General features: G+C 43.9%; 2 protein-coding genes across 3 annotated transcripts; one reads left to right on the top strand and one right to left on the bottom strand.

The window, feature by feature from the left end:
- Positions 1-6,575: 6,575 nt before the first annotated feature.
- On the top strand, positions 6,576-13,501 carry cdkn1d (cyclin-dependent kinase inhibitor 1D). 2 transcript variants are annotated; one of them, XM_076722452.1, is made up of 3 exons: positions 6,576-6,757; positions 9,565-10,046; positions 10,329-13,501. In XM_076722452.1, the coding sequence occupies exons 1-3, from the start codon at positions 6,747-6,749 to the stop codon at positions 10,385-10,387; spliced, it is 552 nt and encodes a 183-aa protein (XP_076578567.1). In that variant the 5' UTR covers positions 6,576-6,746; the 3' UTR covers positions 10,388-13,501. The 2 variants fall into 2 exon arrangements, with proteins under 2 accessions (XP_076578567.1, XP_076578568.1); XM_076722453.1 differs by lacking the exon at positions 6,576-6,757 and adding an exon at positions 7,026-7,234.
- Positions 13,502-13,849: 348 nt separating this feature from the next.
- On the bottom strand, positions 13,850-22,506 carry slc37a3 (solute carrier family 37 member 3). Its single transcript, XM_076722608.1, has 14 exons — positions 22,406-22,506; positions 20,226-20,463; positions 19,156-19,261; positions 18,796-18,888; positions 18,429-18,512; positions 18,169-18,314; positions 17,422-17,518; positions 17,223-17,307; positions 16,770-16,978; positions 16,496-16,637; positions 16,149-16,250; positions 15,862-16,061; positions 15,704-15,769; positions 13,850-15,525 (listed from the first exon to the last, which is right to left on the bottom strand). Exons 2-14 carry the CDS (start codon positions 20,300-20,302, stop codon positions 15,433-15,435), a joined length of 1,500 nt encoding a protein of 499 aa, XP_076578723.1. The 5' UTR covers positions 20,303-20,463; positions 22,406-22,506; the 3' UTR covers positions 13,850-15,432.
- Positions 22,507-23,241: the final 735 nt, after the last annotated feature.

The raw sequence follows: 23,241 nt of genomic DNA, 5'->3' as shown, positions 1-23,241 counted from the left end.
CTTCTTCTTCGCTGTGACTTTCACTCACTTCTCAGTTTTGACATTGAATTAGTCTCAAAGTCACCTCAGCAAGACCAAAACAAGTCCCTCTCAGACACATATGCAGGGGCGAAAACAAAGGATCAATTTACACCCGCCTTGCACCGCCCTTCAACCCCTCCTTCTCCTCCTCCTCCTCCTCCTCCTCCTCCTCCTCACGCCCACAAACACTCTCTGCAAAAACAATATTTCAAAGAGAGATGTTATCACCTGAATGCACAGGCTGCTCTTAAAAGAACAAGACGTACATTTACACATAAATGCACACAGGGTGACACACGCAGACACTCACACAGGCCACCACTGCTCAAGGAAAATAAATCCAAGACCCCAATCTGTATGTTACACCGTTAACCCCCCAGGCCAACCCCTGAGGACCCCCCAAAACAAACACAGTGAGTCAGGGTCTCCTTGTGCACATTTCATCTTAAACCCGTTCACCCTGACATACAAGCTCCCCTGGTGAACCCCTGACAATATCCAGCTGCCAGCAAGCTGCCTCGCTCTCCCTGCACCCCAAATTTCTGCAGACCCTAACAGGGAAAACACACACAAAAACACACTCTCTCTCTTTCCCGCACACACACATATGAAATCTGAGTATGGCTCACTCCTCCCTCCCTCTCAACCCCACCTGTGGCCTCTACAGCTGGGTGAATACTCCCATGGAAACTCCTCCCACTTGCATATCCAATACTTGAAGTCTGCGTGTGTGTGTGTGTGTGTGTGTGTGTGTGTGTGTACATGTGTGTACGTGTGTTTCTCATGTTTACACAGTCCCGTTGTGGGGACTTGCCCTCCTTAAGGAGACAAAACGCAAGTCACCGTAATGTACTGTAAATGATTAAAGATTAGAGTGTAGACTTGGGTTAATGTTAGGGTAAGGTTAGATTTGGGTTTAGGTTCGGGTTAGAATTAGGTCAGTACGGGTTATTTTAATGGTTAGGGTAAGTCTCCAGGAAATGAATGTAAGTCTTTGTACTTCTAAGTCAGGGTTGTCAAACTCCTTTTCACCCTGGGCCACATCAGCATTATGGTTGCCACTGTATAAATGTAACTACTCCTTAACATATTGTTAAATAACTGCATTTCATTATTATTTATTCAAGTACACATGCATTTACATAAAAGTATATTTGTTTGCATGTTGCTCTCTTATTATAACATAAATCCCTTTAATTTATCAGGTTAAGAAACCCACATTACTCCGTCAATCAAAGATCAAACTTTTTAAGTGAATAACAAAGACAAATATCATCAAACACAAGTTATTAAATTAACTTTGTTCATTTTTTTTGGTCACAGCTGAGCAGGGCAGAACTATGGTACAACAAATAATCGTGAGCTGTGACAGATGTGGCAAAAACAAAGTGTCTCTTCAGCCAGCTGTGTTGTCAGATTGCTAGCTTTCACTGCCGCATCGTTTTTGGCAGTAGCTTTTGTAAACATATCCTGCTGCGATTGCATTCTGCCTTTTACTTCTTGGACAATTTGATGTTTTTCTTGGAGGCTAAATTTGGCACACTTGGCTCTGTGTTTGGTGTCAAAATGCCAACGTGAATTGTATTCCTTCATCAGCGACACTGCCTCGTAACACAGAAGACATACCGGTTTGTCTCCTTGGAGCACAAATATGTATTTCGCTTTGCCATCTTCCATTAAATTGCCTTGGGGTGGACAAGCCTCTGCCTCAGGGTGTTTACTTGGCTTGAAGTGAACAGGGATGCAGTGTTTTTCAGGTGCTCCTGCAATGCAAGTGATGACAATGTTGTTCAGTCTATGGTCCTCTTCTTCTCTGTTTGTTCTGTATCTTCTTGTGGTTTTGATGAAGGCCCAGTTTGGGTAGCCACACGTTCTGAGTGCTTCCCTGGTGTGTTTCTGCTCCTTACCCTTGCCTTCTGTGCTTGTGGGCACATTTCTGTATACTTCAATGTTGAGGCTCCTGTCATCCTCAGTGTGCACTATGAAGAGCTGAAGAAGCCTTTTGGATGAGGGGCGAAACGTCTTCTAGAACCACAAGCAAGTCCAGTTGCCTTTGGAAGCACTTAGAAGTAGCATGACCTGGGAGAATCGTCCCAGACTAAGTCTATGTAATGTAATGTCGATCCCCCCAAAAGTGATGGAAACACGACTCTGCGTGTGTTACTTCATTTTTGAGGTCATTGCCTTTATTATTCCTCTGTTTATCTCAATGTTCCCCCCGGCGCCTCTCACAATGTACAAAGTTCTAAATGCAGTTCACGCCTCACACAACACGTCCATTTGGAGATAAGAAAAAGAAGAAGAAGCAGTCCAGATCGAAGTGGTGGACCGACCGTCACCTGACCTTGCTATCCGTTCAACCGTTGCAAAAGATGTTTGCTTTTCAACCAAATTCAGTCCTGTTTCAAAGCCTTATTCCTTTATTTACCTCATTGGCCTTATTTTTATAGGATGCCTGGAGGTTAAACTGTTATAGCCTGCGGGTATTCTTTACGACTGCCCTGCACGGCGTGTTTTGGGTCAGATCTCTATCTACTGTATGAATGTTTGCATGTATACATGTGCATATGTGTATGCTGCTCGGAGGTGATTAGTCATGTTTCCAGCATGTAGAAATAAATCAGCGAATGTGAGGCCATTCGTCTCTTTAATCAACATGTAGCCGACAGCTGACAGCTTGCCTAAACGATGCACTCACAGTTGCCTTTCTCTTCAGTTTTTTATCTTGCTATAATTGTCTACTATTTTGCCATTTGCCAAACCACATTTATACATCAAGCTTCTCTTTTTTTCTTGCTTGTAATTTGTTGTTCTGCGTCAGTAAACTATGATTGACGTAAACAATCCGCTGTCTGCGGTCAACCTCTTCTCAGTATTCACTTCCTGAGCTGAAGGGTAGAAGGATGTGGAAAGCCCCAAACTGCACCTGTGAACCAACAACTTCCTCTCCTCTGTTTTTTGTCCTGCTCTCTCCATCACAGACTTCCTGCTGAAATGACACTGCCATGTGGTATGCACTGTACGTCCTCTCAGTTCTGCACTCGTCGGCACCAAATTCTAAGTTTCAAGGTTCTGGTGTAGCCAGTGACCTCTGACCTGCATCTTTCTGAAAGCTCTGCCACATCCAGACTGAAGCCAAGCAGGATTTTAATCTCAAAACAACAGTGATACAGTGAGTATCAGGTGGTTACGGTTGTATTGTCAAAGATAAAAATGCTATCCTTGTTCGTAGCTGTGTGTATATGCTGCAAAGTGTGTATATGACAAGAGTAATTTGTCATGTTAGATGAGAAGATCAATACCACTGTCATGTCTGTATAAATCTAAAGATACAGCCAACAGCCGGTTATCCTAGCTTAGCATAAATCTTTTTTACGCTTTGGTTTTTTTGTGCAGAGTACACAAATGAGTCAGAAAATGTTGCTTAATAAACTTTAAAGGTATGCACAGGCATCTTTTATCGCCTTTGGAGAGAGTCAGGCTAGCTGTTTCCCTCTGGTTCCAGTCTTTATGCTAAGCTAAGCTAACCACCTGCTGGCTCGTGCTTCTTATTTAGCGTACAGCCATGACAGTGGTGCCAAACTCTTATGTTATTTCCAAAAAATGTCAAGCCACTCCATGAATAAGACAACCTGGTGAAGGTGTTTAAAGGCAGAATAAGTGGGATTTGTCGGTTGTGGTTTTTTAACACATCATTCAATATTTGCCTCTCCTCCCTGACTAACCGACGCCACGGCGCCACTGAACAGCACTGGACCTGTTGATCTGGATCTGCACCCTGTTATTGGTTGGGGGAGCCGTAAGGGATGACTGAGAGGGATTATTTTTGTATGAGTCTGTACATTGTTTTAAGGAAAATCCTACTCATTCTGCCTTTAAATGATGGTATGTGGTTGTAAATCTTGGTTAGTCTTTCTCAGTGTCATTTTTGCTTTGTTGTGAATTGACTTCCTCATTATCTTTCCTTGCAGGAATAAGGCTTTGTCAAGCTATATTTGTACTATTCTCTCCCTCTCTGATAAATATCCTCCAAAAATCATCACGTTACAGATTACCAACTAATTAACACTCAAACTACATAGATTTGCAAAACACTGCCTGCAGTTGTAGGATGTAGGCACGGTCAGCTTCCTAATGGCATCTCTGTGGTGCCCTTTGTATGTTTTACAGCCCGGTGAATCAGTAGCATTTGAATGAAAAGAGAGTGAACTGATCTTTTTTTGCGAGCACAAAACCGTGACAGCACGTAGTCTTCTAACCCGAGTGTTATTTTACAAGCATGTTAATGTATTCAAAGGGCGCTGACCGTGGAGGGGAAGACAATGGGCTTAATGACTGCATTACCAACTGTAACATACAGCTCAGGATTAAGGGTCGGAGGGGGCAGGCACACCAAAACTCACACAACAGCACTGTAGACAAGCAAAGGGGATTAGGAATTTAATGTGGAATAAGCTGACTGTAAATACAGGTCGGAGAGCTAACAAACAGAGAGGGATCATGCTGCTGAGGCCTCATTGTCTACTGGTGAACCCTCAAATATGACAGTGTATAAAGGCCTCTTGATACACAGATTAGAGGGCATTAGGGAAGTGGGCCACAACCCTAATTGACTACAATGTATAATGATGGGAGAGACCCAAAATAACTCAGCACATAAAAAAAAAAACAATAAGAGTTTGTGTTGACAAAGATCCCTTAGTCTTAGTGAAGATGTAATGTAATTTCAACCCAGTGACATTTCCCTTGACTGAACCAAGCTGTTTTTGGGCCTAACCAAACCTTAACCACAGAGCTGTCCCATCATGAAAACTGATTTATTTTCCAGCAGTGGTCGAACTTCCTTAAATCCTGATAAACCTGGGAAGGGTCTTTCTTTCTAAAAAGTCAAAATATAAGCTTAAATCCCTCTGCATATCCCCAACAGCAAATTAAGTAACAAGGCTGAGATTTATGGTTTCGTGTGAAACCCACAAACACATTTGGGGAAATTGTTTTGTTTGTTTTGAGCCCTGCGCCGAACTGCCTTGAACTTCTGCCGAGCCCCCCCAATGCGAACGCTGCTTTTTCTAACCAAGAAACATTCCACAGTGGTGACGTAATTACTTCAAGAAGTCGCCGCTGTCACACACAGTGCCCACAAACAATGACCAGCCCAACCATCGCTGCAACCTGCTTTGACTTTGAAATGTTGGCTGCAGTTGCAGCATCTACGCGGGAAAAACATTGCTCGTGTGAGGCAGTCTGGGCTCTGACTAATATGTAAAAATAGCAAGTGAGTGTGTGTCAAACCTGGAATAACCGTTCTGAGGCGGTGGTTGGTTTGCAGGCCTCTCAAATGACTCCTATTATGTGTCACTGAGAAGCCATGCGACAATAAGGCTGCTGCCCATGTAACACACTTGCAACAAAGAGCCTATGTTATAATATGAAAGAGGAGACTCCACAATATTTGTCGATAATAAGAAATAAGAACCTACAGTACCTCATAATAGTTAAGGAAAGAAAGATGTGTCATAATAGGAAGTGTTATGGGAAGCAAACATGATGTAATTAGGAAAGGCTGAGCCGTCATTCAAAAACTGGAAAGATGCGACAAAAGAGTTTGAAACAAAACAAGCAACAAAGTGTGATGAAGCGAGAAAGGAAGGAAGGAAATGTAACTCACGGTGACTAAAGTTGTTAGTGATTTGTTTTCACACAATATGAGATAAACACCCCTTTGTCACTTTAACCGTTACAGGAGAGATGAATCTGCTGACCAATCTCTCATTTAATTGATTAACCACGGAAAAATGAGTGGAAAAAATGTCTATCACAAGTTCCGAGAGCTCAAATTGGCGTGTTCAAATGCATTACTGGGTCCAAAACCCAAAGATATTTGGATTATTGTAAAGACAGAGAAAACCAGCAACAATTCACACCCCGTGTTGGAAATGATTAACCGATTAAATGATTGCTGGCAATTAATTTTCTTTCAATCAGTTAATGGTTTCAGCTTCATTCAGTTTAGTTCAGCATCTGACTGCTGCTTTTATTTATGGGCTGTCACCCAGTACACTGAGCTGCATTAAACAAGAATAAGAAAACGAGAAAAGTCATGATATGTGTGCTGATACAAAGATCTTTCACAGAATCTGAATTCTAGTTGGTTTTTGGCAGAGAGAAAACTCAGATTAGTCTTTCAATTTGACCATTAAAAACTTTTTAATTACCCATTTAGCTTCATTTGATTCTGATTTATGGGGACAAGACATAAATCAATTTAGAGGTCAAGAAGTCAAACTTTTTTCCAGCTTCCAGAGAAATAGCGTTTCCTCTCCAGTTCTCTGTATTAGTACCTAAATGCACATGATCATCACATTCAGGTGTGTTTCGGTGCTTATTTCCACTTCACAGACATGAGTACATATACCTATCACCACATGTGGATGTGGTAAATCTGCACAAGTCAAAATGGAGCTGTCTGCCTCAGTTAGGAGTCACGTTGCAGCTCAACGTGACTCGAGGCTTCGGGCTGAGTGCCAAAACAAAACGTGATGCAAGCACTACACGAGAATGTGTGTCACATTTGCTGGAGAAGGGGGAAATGGCCGCCACTGCCAAGATATTTGACCTACTTCTGGTCGCACTGAAGGAGAAGCACAGCACAGGCGCGAAGCACAACGCAGGAGCAACAAGTTCGGAGCAGGAGCGCACAGACAGAATCAGGAGGTTTTAGTATCATGATAACAGGGTAAGAAACTATTTATCACCACTAATTAACACTTTTATAAATATGCAATAAACAGCATTAAATGCATTTCCATAACTTTTGTTCCTCTCGTGCATTTCGCATATTCTTCTTCTTACTTCTGCAGTAACCTGTAACTAATGTTGCGTTCAGTTGTCGTAAGAGTTTATCAGAGCGATGTTTACCCGTTGGCTGAGCTCCAACAGTGACTGTTTTGATGGAGCCCATGTGACTGGCTCCTCTAATAGGACACCCACTCCTCCTCTCCTGTATCCTGAGTCCTTTACAAACAAGTGGCAGATAAGGGGGCCGAGAACGACCCTCCCGTGGGTTGTGCCTAACAGGACTAGTCAACGTGACAGTGTTTATTTCCACGGAGCTGTCAGGAGCTCGTCTCACTCCTCCGACTGGGTGAACTGTGCGCACTTTGTTTCTGTCAAAACTCCGCTTTTGAACACCGTGGAGATACTGACGCTGATGGTAAGAGAGAAATAACCATTATTTATTGTCTTGACCTTATAGTTTGATATTTCCTCACGCTCCTCATTAAGTCGCTTGTTTGGGGTTTATTTTAGCATCAGTCGAACTGTGCACGCGAAAGTCGACGACGTGTTAGATGGTTTGCTCCGCTTTGCTAGTCGTGAAAACACATTAAAAAGAGTTAACGCCTCCTAAAATGTCAATGAATAGTCATTTGTTGCTGTTACGTATTATTTTAAAGAATATTAAGCGGCTGTAGTGTGTGTACAGTGTGTGTGTGAAGTGCCTTGACAAGATGCGGGCTGTTTCTGTGTCGCATCTCATTGACCCACATCCGCGTTGAAGCTGACTGCGTCACCGAGTTTTACTCCGCACTTTAGTTGTTTTACCGAACCTGCGAGCCAACTTTGCGCCGACACTGCACGGCAATTTGTTGCGGTTGCAGATGTATTTGTTGCATTTGTCAGCGTAGTCGCTTTCGGGAGATTTGGGGTAAGAAATGAAGGGTTTTCTGCCCGCTGTGTTTTTTTGTTTCTGGACGTGGGGACACGGACCGAAGTGGAAACCTGATCTGCATGCCGCGCCCACCTCGCCTTCGACACAAACAACTTTCTCTTGCAGCCAGCAGCCCTGCCGGTGAAAGAAAGCAATTATGGTTTTGGGTTTTTTTTTTTTTTTTTTTAATGTTGTCCCATCAAGTGTTTTGGTATTAATCCAGCCCCGAAGGAAACACAAGCGAGGAGGGTGAAGTCGTGCGGGTGAAAAGTGCGCACTTAGTAAAATGTTTGAATTTGTCGCCTGCTGTGGTTTCCTACACATGGTTTTAACCAGTTTATAGGAGTAGACAGACATCGTAAAATTACAGGCTATTTGACTTGTGAAAGTGCTCTTACAAGCTATTTATTCTGTAGGTGTCAAACAGTTGCGCAACGCTCAGCTCCCCCTCCTCCTCTTTTTTTTTTTTTTTTTTTTTTATGTGTGGCTTCAGGCTAATGTGGTGGCATATTGGCATTTCTGAAAGGCTCTGTGTCCATCTCTCCATGCTGTGTTAAAACTCCACGAATAAAAACTCGTGTATCCTGAGCTGAAGATTTTGGCAAAATCAGACTTTATTTTGAGTAAATAGGTCTACATTGAAACGCAGAAAGTGACAATATTTTGGGTGGAACCACTGATATTTTCGTGCGTTTGCTTTCCAAAGTAGATGTTGGGGCAGGGCCGGATTAGCCCTCTGCGGGGCCCCTTTTCAGCCCCCCCCCCCCCCACACCCCTTGTCCCAAAGTTACTTTGTGAGCATTAGATCACATGCACATTCATTTAGGCATATTAGAGCTGCAGTGATAGTGTCGAGTAGGCAGTTATTTTGATAGCTGATTATTCATTTCAGTCATTTTTCAAGCAAAAATGTCAAACATTTGCTAGTAAATGAAGAATCTTTGGGTTTTGGGAAATTGTGACAAGCATTTTTCACAGTTTTGACATTTTTGAAAATTGAAAATCATCAGAATGATTGACAATGAAAGTAATCGTTAGTCGCAATCCTAAAGAATGCATTCATGGTGTATATGCAGAGCTCCTGTGCAAAAGAGGGCATCAAAATCAAAGGAGGTGTTACCACACCGTGTACAGCACAGTGTCCATATCAGCAGCAGAATCTTAGCTCAAAAGTAGTAACTGCCCATCCCAGAAAATACATCATCTTTTACTGCTGGTACAGCTGATAAAGCACTGAGCAGACTGTTCTCTGGAAATCAGGTGGGATGTAGTTAATATCCACCAACATGGAGAGCCGAGTCTCACGTCACGTCGAGTGCAGGCTGTGACACAATGAAACTGGAAGCGCGAGCTAGAAATCAGTGTCAGAATTCAACAGTGCTGCTCTAATTAAAGGTGGCAGCTAGCAGTTGGGATATGTGGAAAGCATTCCTCACAAGGAGCCTACACGTGCCCTTTCTCCACGTGACCCGCTGACCTCTACAGTCGACCTTTGACTGGCAGACACCAGAGCAGGTGGAGAGTCAGGTTTACTGACAGGGCAGGGCAGCGAATTTGGTTAGAGATTTATTTGGTGTTGGGTCAGTTGCTGCAGTAATTACTCAGCGGGTTTGGGCACACGTGTGTTTGATCACATAAAACACAAGAGGGCAGATAGTGCTGGTGTGTGTGTGGGGGGGTTGGGCACTTAATAGCTTGTGTGTTTGTATGTAATCTATGTCAGTAAAAAAACATATCACACCTCATTGAAGCTCTGCAGGCCTAACAGAGCCAACACTCAACCTCTGCCCTTCCTTTAACACTTTGTGTGCCGGCATCTGTTTGTTCTCTGACAGGGAAATGGCAATGGCCTCGCCATCAACGTCAACAGCAGGATCAGCAATGGCATCTGACTCAGAGCTCTCACGCCTGGGGGGCATCGAGGCCTTGAAATTGAAGGTGGGGCCGGTGCGGAGGAACCTCTTCGGGCCTGTGGACCACCAGCAGCTGCAGCAGGACTTCGAGCGGCTGCTCCGCATGAGCGTGGAGGTGGCCAACAAGCGTTGGAACTTCGATTTCAACAGTGAGAGGCCGGGAGAGGGCTCCAACGTGGAGTGGGAAGAGCTCAGGTGCCAGGACGTGCCAGTGTTTTACCGCAGCTGCACAGTTCGACCGGTGGTGCTGCCACAGGGCAACAGGTGGACACCGTCATCATCGGGCGAGGGTTCCCCAGCGTCCAGCAGCTCATCTGGATCTGGAGATGAGTGCCTGGAGGTGACCAGAAGGGGGTGCTACCGGCTCAAACGGCAAGCAAAACGCAAACAGTCCGCCATCACAGGTTAGTCCACCAAATATCAAGAGGAAATAGTAATAATAGTCAGAGCAAGGCTAGAAGTTTCCCCCCCGTTTCCAGTCTTTGTGCTAAGCTAAGCTAATCGGCTGCTGATGGTAGCTTCACATTTATCACACAGACATGAGAGTGGTATCAATCTTCTTATATAACTCTCAGCAATAGAGAATGTTTGCCAAAATGTCAAACTTTTGCTTAAACACACTTTTAGTTTTTAGACCATCTGGAGGTATTTTTTCTGACTCTGCATTGTGCTCTTTCAATCCCCAGACTTCTTCGTGGTGAAGAAGAGGAAGCTGCTGCATTACAAAGCATCTATTCGGCAGTAGAAAAGCACAACCAGACCCGATGGAGGATCACTTAGTGCTCGACATCCCTCTACACCTCATATAGATATGTATTATATCATATGTATATATGTAGCAGTTTTTAATGGACTGTCCACGAGCTCAGCAGCATGGGCTTAAAAACTCCTCTGACACCACATACCTTAAATTTTCAGCACAAGGAAGCTAATATTTTCCTACTTAATCAAGCTCAGACCTTACAAACGGTTTTGGTTGATAATTACAGATATTTGATATGTATTCTATATACTGTTTCCTTAGCTTTTGACTATACTGTGAAATGATTTTAAATGCACTCTTATCTACAGAAAACAGACTCTAGTTTTAAGAGGTTAATTTTCCTCTGAATGGGCCTCGGATAGTATTTGACCTCAGCCCTCGACCTTTTTTCTCCCTCTTGCTGAAAGTCATAAGAGGTTTAGATTAGATGAGTTACTATTCCTGACCTCGACACACTTCGCCTTTAGTCTCACCCCACGGCTCCCAAAGCACGAGTCGAGCCGGGGTCAAAACCTCACCCAGGGCTCAAAATTTGGCAGCGCGACTGTGATTAGCTCCAGGTTAAAAGGTCAACGGTGGAGGTTCAGCAATGAGATAATGCAGCCGTACGTGTACGATAGCAGCTTAAATTCTGCAATAATAAGTAACAGTGTTTCATATGTGACTATTTATTTATTATTCACGATGCTAGATCATCGTCAAAATTAAAAAAAAATTTAAAAAAAACAGACACGCAATGTGTAAAACGAGGTAAGATGAGGTGTTTGTGGAAACCTGTGCCATTGCCCCCAAATTATGCATTTGACTGGAAGTCATTATGGCTCATATACGCTCCACCGTTGCCGCTTAAAAATACTGGCCATAAATATTTTACACCATCAGAACTTAGCAAAAAATATACAAACTACCGTATATTCCCTCTTTGCTTTGTATTATTTGCATAATGGGGTTGTAAAAATCTATATTTCTTTTGGCAACAGACCAGAACATACCTTATTTAGACGTATGTTTTTGTTAGCTTTATGCTTATAACGATGTAGCATTTTCCACTTTTTGCCTTCATGTGATTCCCACCTCGTCGGTTTTCAAGACGCCTCTTTTCTCCATGAAGGGAACTTTTGTGTTTTATCACTGTGTCGCAGCTCAGAGGGGTCAAAACTTTTTTTGGTTCCGCTTTTGATATTTTTCTTTATGTGAAGAGACGAGCTGCTTCGCATTTTCTGTCGCCGCGCTGCTCTGCCAGAGTTCGCATCGTGTACATATGCGTAGAAGTGTTCGTGTATGAGTGTGTTGGTTTGGTTGTTATGGTGAGGTTATCCGCAAGTTAAAGTTGTGGCAGCTGAGGCAGTTGAACCAAAGACATTGCTGTGCCATTAAATTAGAAACACATCAGTTATTCAAGCCGTTAACTGTTTGAGTGATCAGTTATGGCTCACAGAAGGTCTCAAGCGTGACCAGGTCTTCAAATACATTGTGTAATCACAACAAGAAGGCTCAGCTAACAGTTTTGGCGACTCAAACAGGATGCGTCTACTACTTTTTCCCGACCTACGGTCATTCTAATTTGTACGTGGATAAAAAGCCATAACCTGGATTAATCCACTCTCACTACCTCAGCAAGTGATTCAGTAAAACAAACCAGTTAAATACACGTAAGATGTAAAAAGTAAACCAGTGTAGCTCAGGTTGTTTGCGTCTACAGGGGAAAGAGAGACAGAGAGACGGGGGGGTGGGGGGGTGGGGGCTTATTATTCTGTTGTGGTAAAAGCTGTCGAGGTTCAGCTCTCGTGTAGAGTTTCACATCAGGTAAAAGAGTCAGTGTGTCAGAGCGGGGCCCAGCTCCACGCAGAGGAAACTCCGCTCCCCCGGGGGGGAGGCGGGGGGAGCTTTTGTTGTCTCCCTCTCTCTCTCTCTGTGCTTCACTTTGCTTTGACAGCTCTCCCAGAGATAGACAGAGCAGAGGAATAGTAGTGGGGGGACGTGGAAAGGGACGGACTGAGAAAACGTCTCAGGCCCCTTCTGGATCAAAGGCGGCCAGAGAAGTGGCCTGCGATTCAGACACCCTTTTGTCCGCCCCGTCCCCCCCCCCTTTAAAAGTCTCTCAGTCTCTCTTTCATGAGCCAAGCGCCTCAGTCTCTGCGAAAAATCAGCATGAAAGCAGTTTTCTATAATCATGCTTTTCTTTCATGGCTCAACAAGGCCATATTTCACCCGTCTACAGCGAGCACACATGGCTATTTTAAGATGTTCACAATTTGTTAGGATTACTTGTTTGTCTGTCAGGTTATCTATGTGTGTTTGTGTGTGTGTGTGTGGGTGTGTGTGTGTGTGTGTGTGTGTGGAGAGAGAGAGAGAGTGTTTATCAGTGCATTTAAGAGGAAACTTTCAAAGTCTATTAACTTATTTTGAGTTTGTATCATTTGAAAAGTAGGGACATAATTCTAAATTCCCTATTTTTTACTATGACTAACTAATGGTGTTATATCTGAAACTATTATCTTTGCACTACTTTAAACATTGTTGACAAGAGAGCTATTTTTTTATGGTAATCTTAAAAAAAAAAGTACAAATACTCAGAGAAACTGAGGCACAGACAGGAATTTCTTGACATTACGAATAATTACGAAATATGTAATATGTGCGTCAATCAACTTGTTTCACCGTGGGACAGTTTCCCCACATTTGTTTATTGTAGCTTTATTAGTCCTCCTTCGTTAGGAGGAAGTAAATCTAAAATGATAAAGGTCAAGATTGATCTGTTCGTGTCTCAGTGTGCTCAAGCAAACTTTGCTTTCCTAATTCACCTGTCGCAGCTATAACAAAGTGTAGCGTTTTTTTTTGGTTTTGTATATGCATGAATGTATGATAATCTTTGTACACCATTTGTAATAATTTTAGTGTAATTTAATACTGGTTTATGTATCCTTGCAACATGTAAGAAGTGTATTTGTATGGGATCAGGATCATATACTTTTTGATAGTATTTGCGTAGAAAAAATGATATTGCTGGGTTGTTGGTGCACTGTTGCCTTTCATATTGTTGATTTCATAGTGTGCTCAAAATAATAAAATGTTAATGAATGAGACAAATATAAACCACAAAAGGCTGGTCCTAAGTTCTTGTTTGTGCTGGTGTTTGTGTTCAGAACATGGAGGGAAAGGCTGGAACTCAAGGTTTCTTCTTGAATCAATAGCACCACCTGGTGGTTTTCAAGTAACATTGCACACAGTCAATAATAAAAGTACACTACTTTCATGTACTGCATTTAGCAATAATATGACTAAATAATGAGATGATTGTTAATTAGAGGTTGTAATAAAGATCAGAAAGGATACAGCAGTTACAAAACCAACATAGTCTCATTAGATTTTCCACCTATAATTATTATCTTACCTGAAATATTTTGTCAGTGCTTTATAAGATATCTCACAATTTGCAAAATGTAACTTGCACTTTTTTTTTTTAATAATGAAAATTTGCTTTACATTGGTTAAAACTTGAAAAGTACACATAAATAAAAATAAAAACATACACCACAGGTAGCATTAACATTCCACATACATTTCAATTTACATTCTTTTACATTTAACTTGGCAGGTTCAGAGACACCGGAGGTGCAAGTCTCACGTGAAGCTCCACTGCTTTCAGTTTAGCATGAGGAACCTGTCTCGAAAGCACTTTACATGGTGATTCATGTACATGCATGCACTGGAGCAAAGCGTCTACTGGCCATAGTGGTTGAAAAATCAAAATCTATTCTGTTTTTACAGATTTGAACGGAAATGATCTTCGTCAAAATGATGGCTGGTTACTGACCAAAGTGTCTAGTGAAGTAGCCAACATGTCCACTAGCCACATGCTAGGTACATTACCTACCCCACGGCCAGTGTAAGATACTTTTCTCACCCTGATCAAGAGTAGTTAGTGTCTGGCTTTTAAAACGTAATTACTGACAACTTTCAGGCACAGATTCAGTCACAACAAACAAATGTGCAGCTTCGGCTCCAAACAGGCAAAACTTTTCTGCAATGTCAGCGTGCAGCTTACACGTCAGCGTGTGTCAGATGTGCTTGCTACACTGTAAACCAAACATGTGAGAAGACACTGGGAGATTCTTCTTATTACTTCAGTCGGTGTTTGTCTTTTTGTGACTTAAGACACTAAATCGTAAACATTCCAACAGGAAGAGATAAAGGAATAAGGAGCAAATACTCAGTCAGTGGTTGACACATACAGTATACTGAAGTGAGAGGACCTGTCCCCATAGTGAAGAGGCTTTACAGTAGAGTTTCTAACCCTGATTACACAAAAAAGTGGCCGCGAGGTGAATGTTTCCCAAAACCCAGCTAAGACCAAAGTGGTTCACTAAAATCTTCAAGACATAAAAATTACTGTAAGAACATGACAATATCTCCGGATCTCAACCAAAAGCAACAGAAATATCATACATATCTACAAAAGCTGATGACAAGTTTCTACATTACAATTAGTATTCACATTCTTTAGGCAATCCCGACCCCCGAAATGTCTGAGAGGGCCTGACTCTAAGTTAAGAACCCCTGATGAAAAGGCCAAAAATCATTCAACTTGACTCCAGAGCATGGTTTTAAAAAGTTTTTAAATCCATTTAAATGCTAAAATATATACACGAGTACATTCTGCGACGGCCCTGCAAGGCCTGAATTCACAGACTGGTTGTGCCTGACAGCCAGGTCCCTTTAAAAGCCTGTTTCAATCAGGCACTTGAGCTCAACCCCAAAATCCTTGTATTCACAATTTACACATTTCGATAAGACTCTCTGCCTGCCCACAGGCGGGTGTGAGTAGACAAACACTGGTCATGATGGGAATTTTAACTGGTGGTTCTCTAACTCCAGGTGACCTTAACCATCGTGGCTGTTAGGAACAGCATTCACCAAATCCTTCCACCTTCGTGAAACTCACCTAAAAGCAGAGTGTCTGAGCAGCCCTGCTGTGCTGCCACTGACAGGAGTAGAAACATTACGGCTGCCTGGTGTGGACGCTTTCACAGCTGTCGGCGCAGCGCTCGTCTGTCTCTCCACATGGCGCGCACCTCTCTGACGAGCAAGGGAGCGATGAACACAATGCTGCCCCCTGTCTGTAAAGAGAAGACACACGAAGGGTTTCTTTCATTTTATGTTCCATAATTAGATGCTGTGGCGTTTCTGTGGGTAAGGATACACCCGCTTATTATTTACACCTGTGCTCCTCCGACCGTGACATGTCAAAATGTCTTCAGTTAAAAGGGCCTTGTGTGATTCAGGAAGTCATCTTACCATGACGACGAAGAAGTAGAACACGGACATCCAGCCCAGCTTGCTCTCGATCAGGGACACCAAGTACTAGAGGAAGACAGAGATACAGATGGAGTGAAATCTGCTGTTGATGTATTTAATGCATTCTTTGTGAGTGAATTCATGTTCTTTCTGTTCACCTGTCCCCCAGCAGCTCCTATACTCCCAGTTCCGTCCACTATGCCAGTGACAGTGGCCAAAGCCTCCTGACTCCCCCTCAGAGCCTCCTGTCTGCCCAGGTCAGCAGAAATGGCGGAGCTGATCATATTGCATGGCCCGCCGATGAAGAAGCCAGTGACAGCCAACAACACCGCGTTTATCACCTGGTCGTTAGGTGAGTCTGAGAAGAACGGACAAAGAGAGACAGAGTAAGATGCTGCCCTTGTTGCTGACTGGCTTTGTGTATGTGTGTTGATGATATACTCACGGCTGTATCCCACCAGGGCTGCCATCGCCAGCACCAGACTAGTGCCCAACACAGGGGCTCTCTTTCCCATGAAGTCAGATATCAAACCCTGAACCGTCCCTCCTGATACAGAACGACAAAGTGAGGAAAAGACAGCTGACATCCACACTCAAAGGATGTTTATGTATAGAGGGAGAGGGAGGAGGAGAGAAGCCTGCTGGACCAACTCATTTATAGTATTTTCTATTATAAAATTACTTCATTACTTCAGGTGAGTTTAAATGCATTTGGGGAAAAAAAAGTCTTGACTCAGACACACTCTGCTCAATGAAATCAAACCCAAAGTGCTAAGTTTGCCTGCCCCTCACCGATGATTCCTCCGACATCATACCACACAGACAGGCGGTCGGCCTCAGCCTCCTTCCACCTGTAGTTGTTGCTCAGGTAGAAAGGAAGCCAGAAGAAGAAGGAGTAATTGACCAGCTTCAGACACGCATAGGCCAGAGAATACTGCAGTACAAACAGGGACAGAGTCAACATAGTGTGGAAACTGTGTTTGTATCACTTCGTCTCCAGCTGTGGTGAAGTGCTCATTCAAATCAGCTTGTAGATAAGTTTGTCTCGACTCGACCGTGGACTCACAGGCAGCACTCCAGGCAGGCAGAACGCCTGGCAGAAGCCGATGGCTTGAGGAGGCTCGGCCAGAGGCTCTTCCGGCTGCTGAACTGACTGGTAGCGTCTGCCGTACACCTCCACCTCCACCTCGTCCTCCTCGTCACTCATCAAAGGCCGGTGGCTGTCTGTGTCCGTCTCCACGGGGCTGAGTCCAGTCTCGGACTCCAAGCTCAAACCTGACACACATGCATATTCAAGCTCCAGACTGAACTGCCTAAATTTAATCAAGCGTTTAGGCAATCAGACACTCCATTGTTTACATTTCAGTTTCCCATCCTGAGTGTGATGCTAAAATAGCTTCTGTGGGAATAAGGTCAATCAAGTGAACAGAAGGCCGGATGGGCCAGTTTAAAAAGCAGCAGCTGTGAGCATTAGATGTATTTAAATTAGATAGATTAGGTATGTTCCTTGTGTCCTCACCGACTTCTTTTGGGGAGGTAAGAAGGCCAAAGAACACCACCACCCCACCAGCAAACTGCACCACCGACGTCACCAGGAAGGCATACTGCACACAGGAACATATGGTACACCATGTTAGCATTCAGTAGCTGAGGATTAAAAAAAAAAAAAAAAAAAATGGTGTCACTAATGAGCAGGTGTGTGCGTGTGTGCTTCTCACCTCATATCCATACTTGAGCACGCTAGAAGCCAGGAAGGCCCCCAGGATGTTACCTACAGAGGCACAAGCGCTCCAGAGGCCAAACACAAAGCCACGGCTGGAAAACAAGACGTGAAATTATAGAAAGATGCAAATACAGAAGCATTTTTTTAATCCTTCTGTTCCATTTTCAGATAATGTGTCTCGTAAAGGTACAATATGTAAAAAGCGCAGACTATCTATCAGCCTCTTCAGGTACAAAGCGGGCGTATGAGACAGGACAGGCTGCAGCTAGCTGGTTAGCATGCTAACTTCAGTAGATGTCTCTGAAACATGATGCACAGCTGTTTTTGTCAACTGTCACGTCTTCACATTCTGCTGATAATACTGGTGCATTTTTTTGAACATTTAAAGCTTAAATTCTGCCAACATCTTACATTTTGCACCTTAAACTCAACATCAAACTCAAACTCACAGACAACTCAGTGACTTGCTATTTCTATATTCAGCACGTTATATTTACAAGACCTGCAAGTGAGGGAAACTGGCTGTAAATGGCGTCTATGTTCCTGCAGCGGCACCGATGAATGGCCGTCATTGTGCGAGTGCGAGTGTTTCCGTGTGTGGGTGTGTATCATAAAGCCCCACTTGACAGACACGAATTTAACTAAACATTTCTAGGCTGAATCGATGTTGCCGTCGTGATCCAAACGTAAAGTTCAAATGAGACAAATGCAGGTTTTGTAAACGGAGGAATGGCGCACGCACCCCGTCTTGCCGAACCAGTTGCCCATGACGGCCACCACGCAGGGCCAGACGGCGGACTGCAGGAGGCCGTTCAGCACCCACAGGCCGCAGTACAGATAGATGTTGTAGAAGTGGAGCCATTCAGTGACGGTGCCGAACACAAACTCCTGCAAACGCAAAGACAGCGCTCACAGCTAAAGTCACTGTTAAATGTGCACGTTGATACTAACAAAATCAGGGATTCCACACGCAGCCTGACATGCGCCGCTGTATGCACTCACCACTGCAGCGGAGCCACACAGGCCGAAGCAGAGCACGTAGCGGAGGTTCACTCTGTCCCCAATCACACCGCTGAGATACAGACCCTGCGTGGACAGCAAACACACTTCATCGATCGACTAGTTCTCCAGTCCATTACATGACTTCTGTTTAATTTCCACGTTTCAAGTAAAATTTGGACTGCTATATTCTCAATTTCGCTGTTGCTTGAGGCTGCCATCCCTGAATGAACGTAGGCAACGGCAGTCAGCCTCTCTCCTCAGTCACGCTTGGCACGCTGTGAACGCAGCCTGCCATCGGCCGGTTCTGCCAGTTTCTGCGGCAGGCGTCGCTTCTCTGGGAAGCTTGTTAAACGCGTTCTCCACTCACCACGGCGTACGAGAAGAGGAAGATGGAGTCCAGAGCCCCCAGGAACAGAGTGGCCTGCTTTTCATCTGCAAACAGATGATTGCGCTCCCATGTCTGCGACAGTCAGAGAGAAGACAGTTAATCACATGCAAATGGGGGTTTAAATGTCACAGACGCATTCGATTTTTAACAGCCAACTCAGATGACTTTCTCAGAGTCCTGAAAAAAATCATTATGGGAGCTTTCATTGGTAACCCTGCTCCACTTGCAAAGCCAACTTTTTTAATGTTGGTTTTATGGAATCATATCAGCATCTATGTGTGGGAGACATATTAAACTGTACTGCATGGCATGCTGCTCTGTCCTGCTGGTGCTCGGTACCTCGCCAGGGGAGAGGCTGTCATTCTGGACGAGCGGCGTCCACTGGGCGGAGATGCTCACTTTCACATTACTGAACGTCTTCCTGGACGCATGCAGCAACACATAGCTGGGGAGACAGAAACAGGTTTGCTCAGCAAGTAAAGGCAACGGAAACTTGATATAGATTTATTTCAACCATCAATGCACGACACAAGGTCACATGAGGCACGCAGAAGGTCAGATTCCAAAACAGCAGCGGCTCAAACCTGCTGAGAGAATTTTAAGGAAAGACTGGAATGCAGCATCTTTATCAAAGAAACAGGAAACAAGCCCAGATTTTCTGTTGAGCGGCAGTATTCACTGTGTGCTGCTACCTGCTGCAGACGGCACTTTGTTTTTCTCCTGATAGGAGAGTCGTGACGCAGCGGCAGACGCGTGATACCACATCCACTGTAATTAAAAGATCAACAGCCCTGGAGCAAACATACGGCACGACATGCCCCAGGTGGCCTTTTACATATGGTTGATATCCTGTTCTGTTCAACGCTGCTGTACATTCTCCATTACCTGAATTTCTTTGCAGGGTTTGATGTATGTAGAATATTAGCACTGAAAAGAGCCAAAACCTATCCAAACATTTTGCTAAACAAGATAATTTCCCCCCAAAATTATACATATACACAGTCACGCACAATATTTTCCTTTTTCTTTAAACCTTCTAACAATATTACAACTCACGTTCACGTTAAGACTTCAATGTGTGTGGCAACCCTGCCTATTGGAAATCAGTACTTGCTGTCTGTGTTATCTTGACCACGTCTGACCTGGGTTAACCTCACCTCATGTCATGTTTCCCTTCTTTCCTGTGACTCTTTCAAAAGAATTTGCAATAAAACAACAAGCTAATTAAAAGTGTAGAAAACAAAAGCCATAAAAAACAGTACAACTGCACCAGTCTCCTCCTCTCTGGGTTTCCAGCTCCTCTGAGGACATGTCTGGTATTACAGGCTCATACAGCAGCTAATCCAGGAGTACATTAAAATGGCTACAGGTTTGAGGAGGCCTCCTAAAGTGGGGTGGGTCTAGATTACCTAAAGAAGGTGAGGAGGAAGGCAACCAGATGATGATGCGTGTACTGTGACAGGCAGCCACAGCACGGGGGAGGCATCACAGGGGTGGCTGAAAGGAGGAAGAGGAGGTGGAGAATGAGGAAGGAAGCGGTGGTGGAGGTCTTCGGGGGGAACTGCAGCTGGACGGGGAGGGGGTCAGTTACAGTCTCCCACTATGCTGGGTGGGACAAGCACATCACAAGGGGAACGACAAAGAAGCCTGAAAAGAAGGAATCAGAAACCAGTGTTAAAACTGGGCTCATGTTGATTGGAGGACAACAGCTTGAAACGTAATAACAGCAGAAATATAAGATTAGTTCTTGACTTACTGAGTGAGTGTTTATATATGAGAGAAAATTGAAGGGTTTTCCACAAAATGGGCAAACATGCAGTGGAGGCAAACACAGAAACCCGTGTGGCCCCTGCCTACCACCCCCCCCCCCCCCAGCTTTACAGCTAACCAAGCCGTGTTCATGCACTGTCCAAAGGTTTAAGGGTGGACACAGTGTTTGAGCTCCCCCAAGACTGTGAGGACCAGGTGAACATCATTTTACCTGATTTTACCAGGCCTGGATGATTCCTGTGCTGTGACAGGCAATACTAGCTTGTTGACAGTATCCATCTCCTTGGGGGTAAGAGACGAGTATGAATAGATGCATCTGGTGTGAATGCTGGGGTGTGCTCTTACCTGCAGGTATCAATGGGCCCAGTGTGTACTGACTGCCTCTAAAACCATTACGCCTCCCCCAACATGCATCGCCTCGGGTTGTTTATACAGGACTCCACCTGAGAACTAAGGACGAACCGATCCAACTTTTTCAGTCCCGATACTGAGCACCAATACCAGTGCTGTCTCCTCTCATGTTTTCGAAAGGAAGACATGAAACTAGACAGCCCTGGCAGCACAAACGCAGCATTTTATGATATGGACAAGGTCCGTCAGGTTATGGCTGATGCTCAGGCCGCTTAATAAAGACAGTATCTGTGCCAACAATGAGCTGAGAACACAGGAAAGACCTCTGAGCCTGGAGGATTCTTCTTTCTTATGTTCTGGTAAATCTATCGTTCACTGCATAACTGGAAACAGTCAAATTTGGCACCTACACTCTGCACTGCAATTACATACCAGCTTCTGCTGCATGTTCTGTTAAGTTGCATCATACAAACGGGGAAGGGGCATGTCAACTTGTTCTACAGGAGCATTTTTCTGTGCTCACTGAGGGAATGAATTTTAAAGATCACAGCTTAGTTCATACGTTTAGGCATAGAGAGGACAGATAAAAATCACGATACACATGCCGGATTCTTTGAAGAAACTGCCATTCTTCTAAGAAACGCCTCACTTTCACTTCACTAATACATGTTCTCATAAGCAGCTCACATGATTGATAGTTCACCCATAAAGTCCTGGTTAACTGCCAAGCAACATTTTTTATATCTGGTTGTACATACAGTCCTTCCTACAAGGTCAAAACGGCCAGGTTTGAAACACACTCACCTGCATTTTTAATTCCACTCATGTGCATTATGTCATGCAAAAATGTAATCAACAAACTACTTACGACAGGGCCTTTGTTACTGCAATACTACTTTTTTTTTTGTTGCATTTCACAAAAGTTTGTTGAGCAGTTTACAAACATGGAGTCACTGATTGTCACCCTCAGTGTTTGCCTCAGCCTCTTATCGGGTTAAACCTGCAAACGTGGTGTGACAAGCAAGACGTGCCAGCGTTTCTTTGGTTTCTGCTTTTCAAAGCCCTGCAGATACATTGGCTGACGTGCAGGCTGTGTACAGCACACCACACAGAGAGGGGGAAATGTAAGCAGCTCAAATGACAACATCAATTTTCTGTCGGTTAAAGAAGAGACAGGCTCTAGTTTGAACCTCTCACTGTGACTTCTGTGTTTAAAGCAATGATTTAGCATGAACGATTTAGAATTTGCCACTTCTGCTCCTCCATCACAGTTTCAGTCCATCTCTGCCTCTCTACATGACAACGCACATACTCTACGTTAGTTACTTGGTGACAGAGTCTTTACCTACGTCGCCAGTTCCGGGTCCGTTTCACCTTTAAAGTCAGAAGAAACGTGTCCCAACAAACAGCTGACAGTTACAGTCTGAAACTCCGAAGGAACAACAACCGTCTGGGTGCGTGTTCTTACCTTTCTGCTCAAATAACCGGTGGCTCCTTTGCTCTTGGTGTGGCGACGGTCTGTGTTTACTGTGGATTCCTGTGACACGGACGTCGCCGCCCGCAGAGCACACCGCCAGCAGGACAGGAGTGGAATGACAGGCGCAAAGGCACAGAGCGGAGTGACTGTGGAGACTGCTGAGTAAACAGCTGTTCAGCTGTCACCTGTCGCCGTGCCACTTGTGGGGTAGAGCCAAATTATCATTGGCTGCAGGCCGATTTCTACATAGTTCAAATCTGCCCCGCCAAAGGAACTTTTCAACACTGCAGTTCACTGTCTGACACTGCAACAGGGATCCAGCACTGACCTCGCTCAGCACTTGAAATATTCTGGTAAGTCGTTGATATGCAGTTACTTTGTTTAATCTCTCTCTCTCTCTCTCTCTCTCTCTCTCTCTCTCTCTCTCTCTCTCTCTATCTATCTCTGTGTGGGGGTGTGTGTGTGTGTGTGTGTGTGTGTGTGTGTGTGTGTGTGTGTGTGTGTGTGTGTGTTTTTTTAACCTGTATGTACACCCTAGGCTACAGGGTTCTATAAGACATACAAGAGCCAATACCATCTAATTTAGGATTATGAAATACAAATAGAAGGATTATATATCAGTGAAAAAAAGATGTAAACAAATATTTTGCAACCTTGAAAATATATTAAATACATTACAAACCTTGTAGTCACGAAAATTATCACCAAGGTTTTACAAAAGGTTAGTATTTCACTGTACGCTTTCTATACTGATTTATGTGACAGAGCTTCTGAAATTTTAGGATATTAGCTATGTGAGTTCATTTGTTTTATGACAGTGAAAAAGC

The sequence above is a fragment of the Chaetodon auriga genome, chromosome 22 (genome assembly GCF_051107435.1).
Source record: "Chaetodon auriga isolate fChaAug3 chromosome 22, fChaAug3.hap1, whole genome shotgun sequence".
Taxonomy (NCBI): domain Eukaryota; kingdom Metazoa; phylum Chordata; class Actinopteri; order Chaetodontiformes; family Chaetodontidae; genus Chaetodon; species Chaetodon auriga.
Note: the sequence above shows the minus strand (reverse complement) of the source record. Positions and strands in the feature narration are given on the sequence as shown.

Excerpts from the sequence above, each read along its gene's own strand:
- slc37a3 (XM_076722608.1), bottom strand. The coding sequence starts at position 20,302 with ATGCCTCCCCCGTGCTGTGGCTGCCTGTCACAGTACACGCATCATCAT. Across the intron at positions 19,262-20,225 it reads TTCCTCCTCACCTTCTTTAG|CTATGTGTTGCTGCATGCGT; the intron begins GTAATCTAGACC and ends CTGTCTCCCCAG. Across the intron at positions 16,251-16,495 it reads TGATGTCGGAGGAATCATCG|GAGGGACGGTTCAGGGTTTG; the intron begins GTGAGGGGCAGG and ends GTTCTGTATCAG.
- cdkn1d (XM_076722452.1), top strand. Across the intron at positions 10,047-10,328 it reads CAAACAGTCCGCCATCACAG|ACTTCTTCGTGGTGAAGAAG; the intron begins GTTAGTCCACCA and ends TTCAATCCCCAG.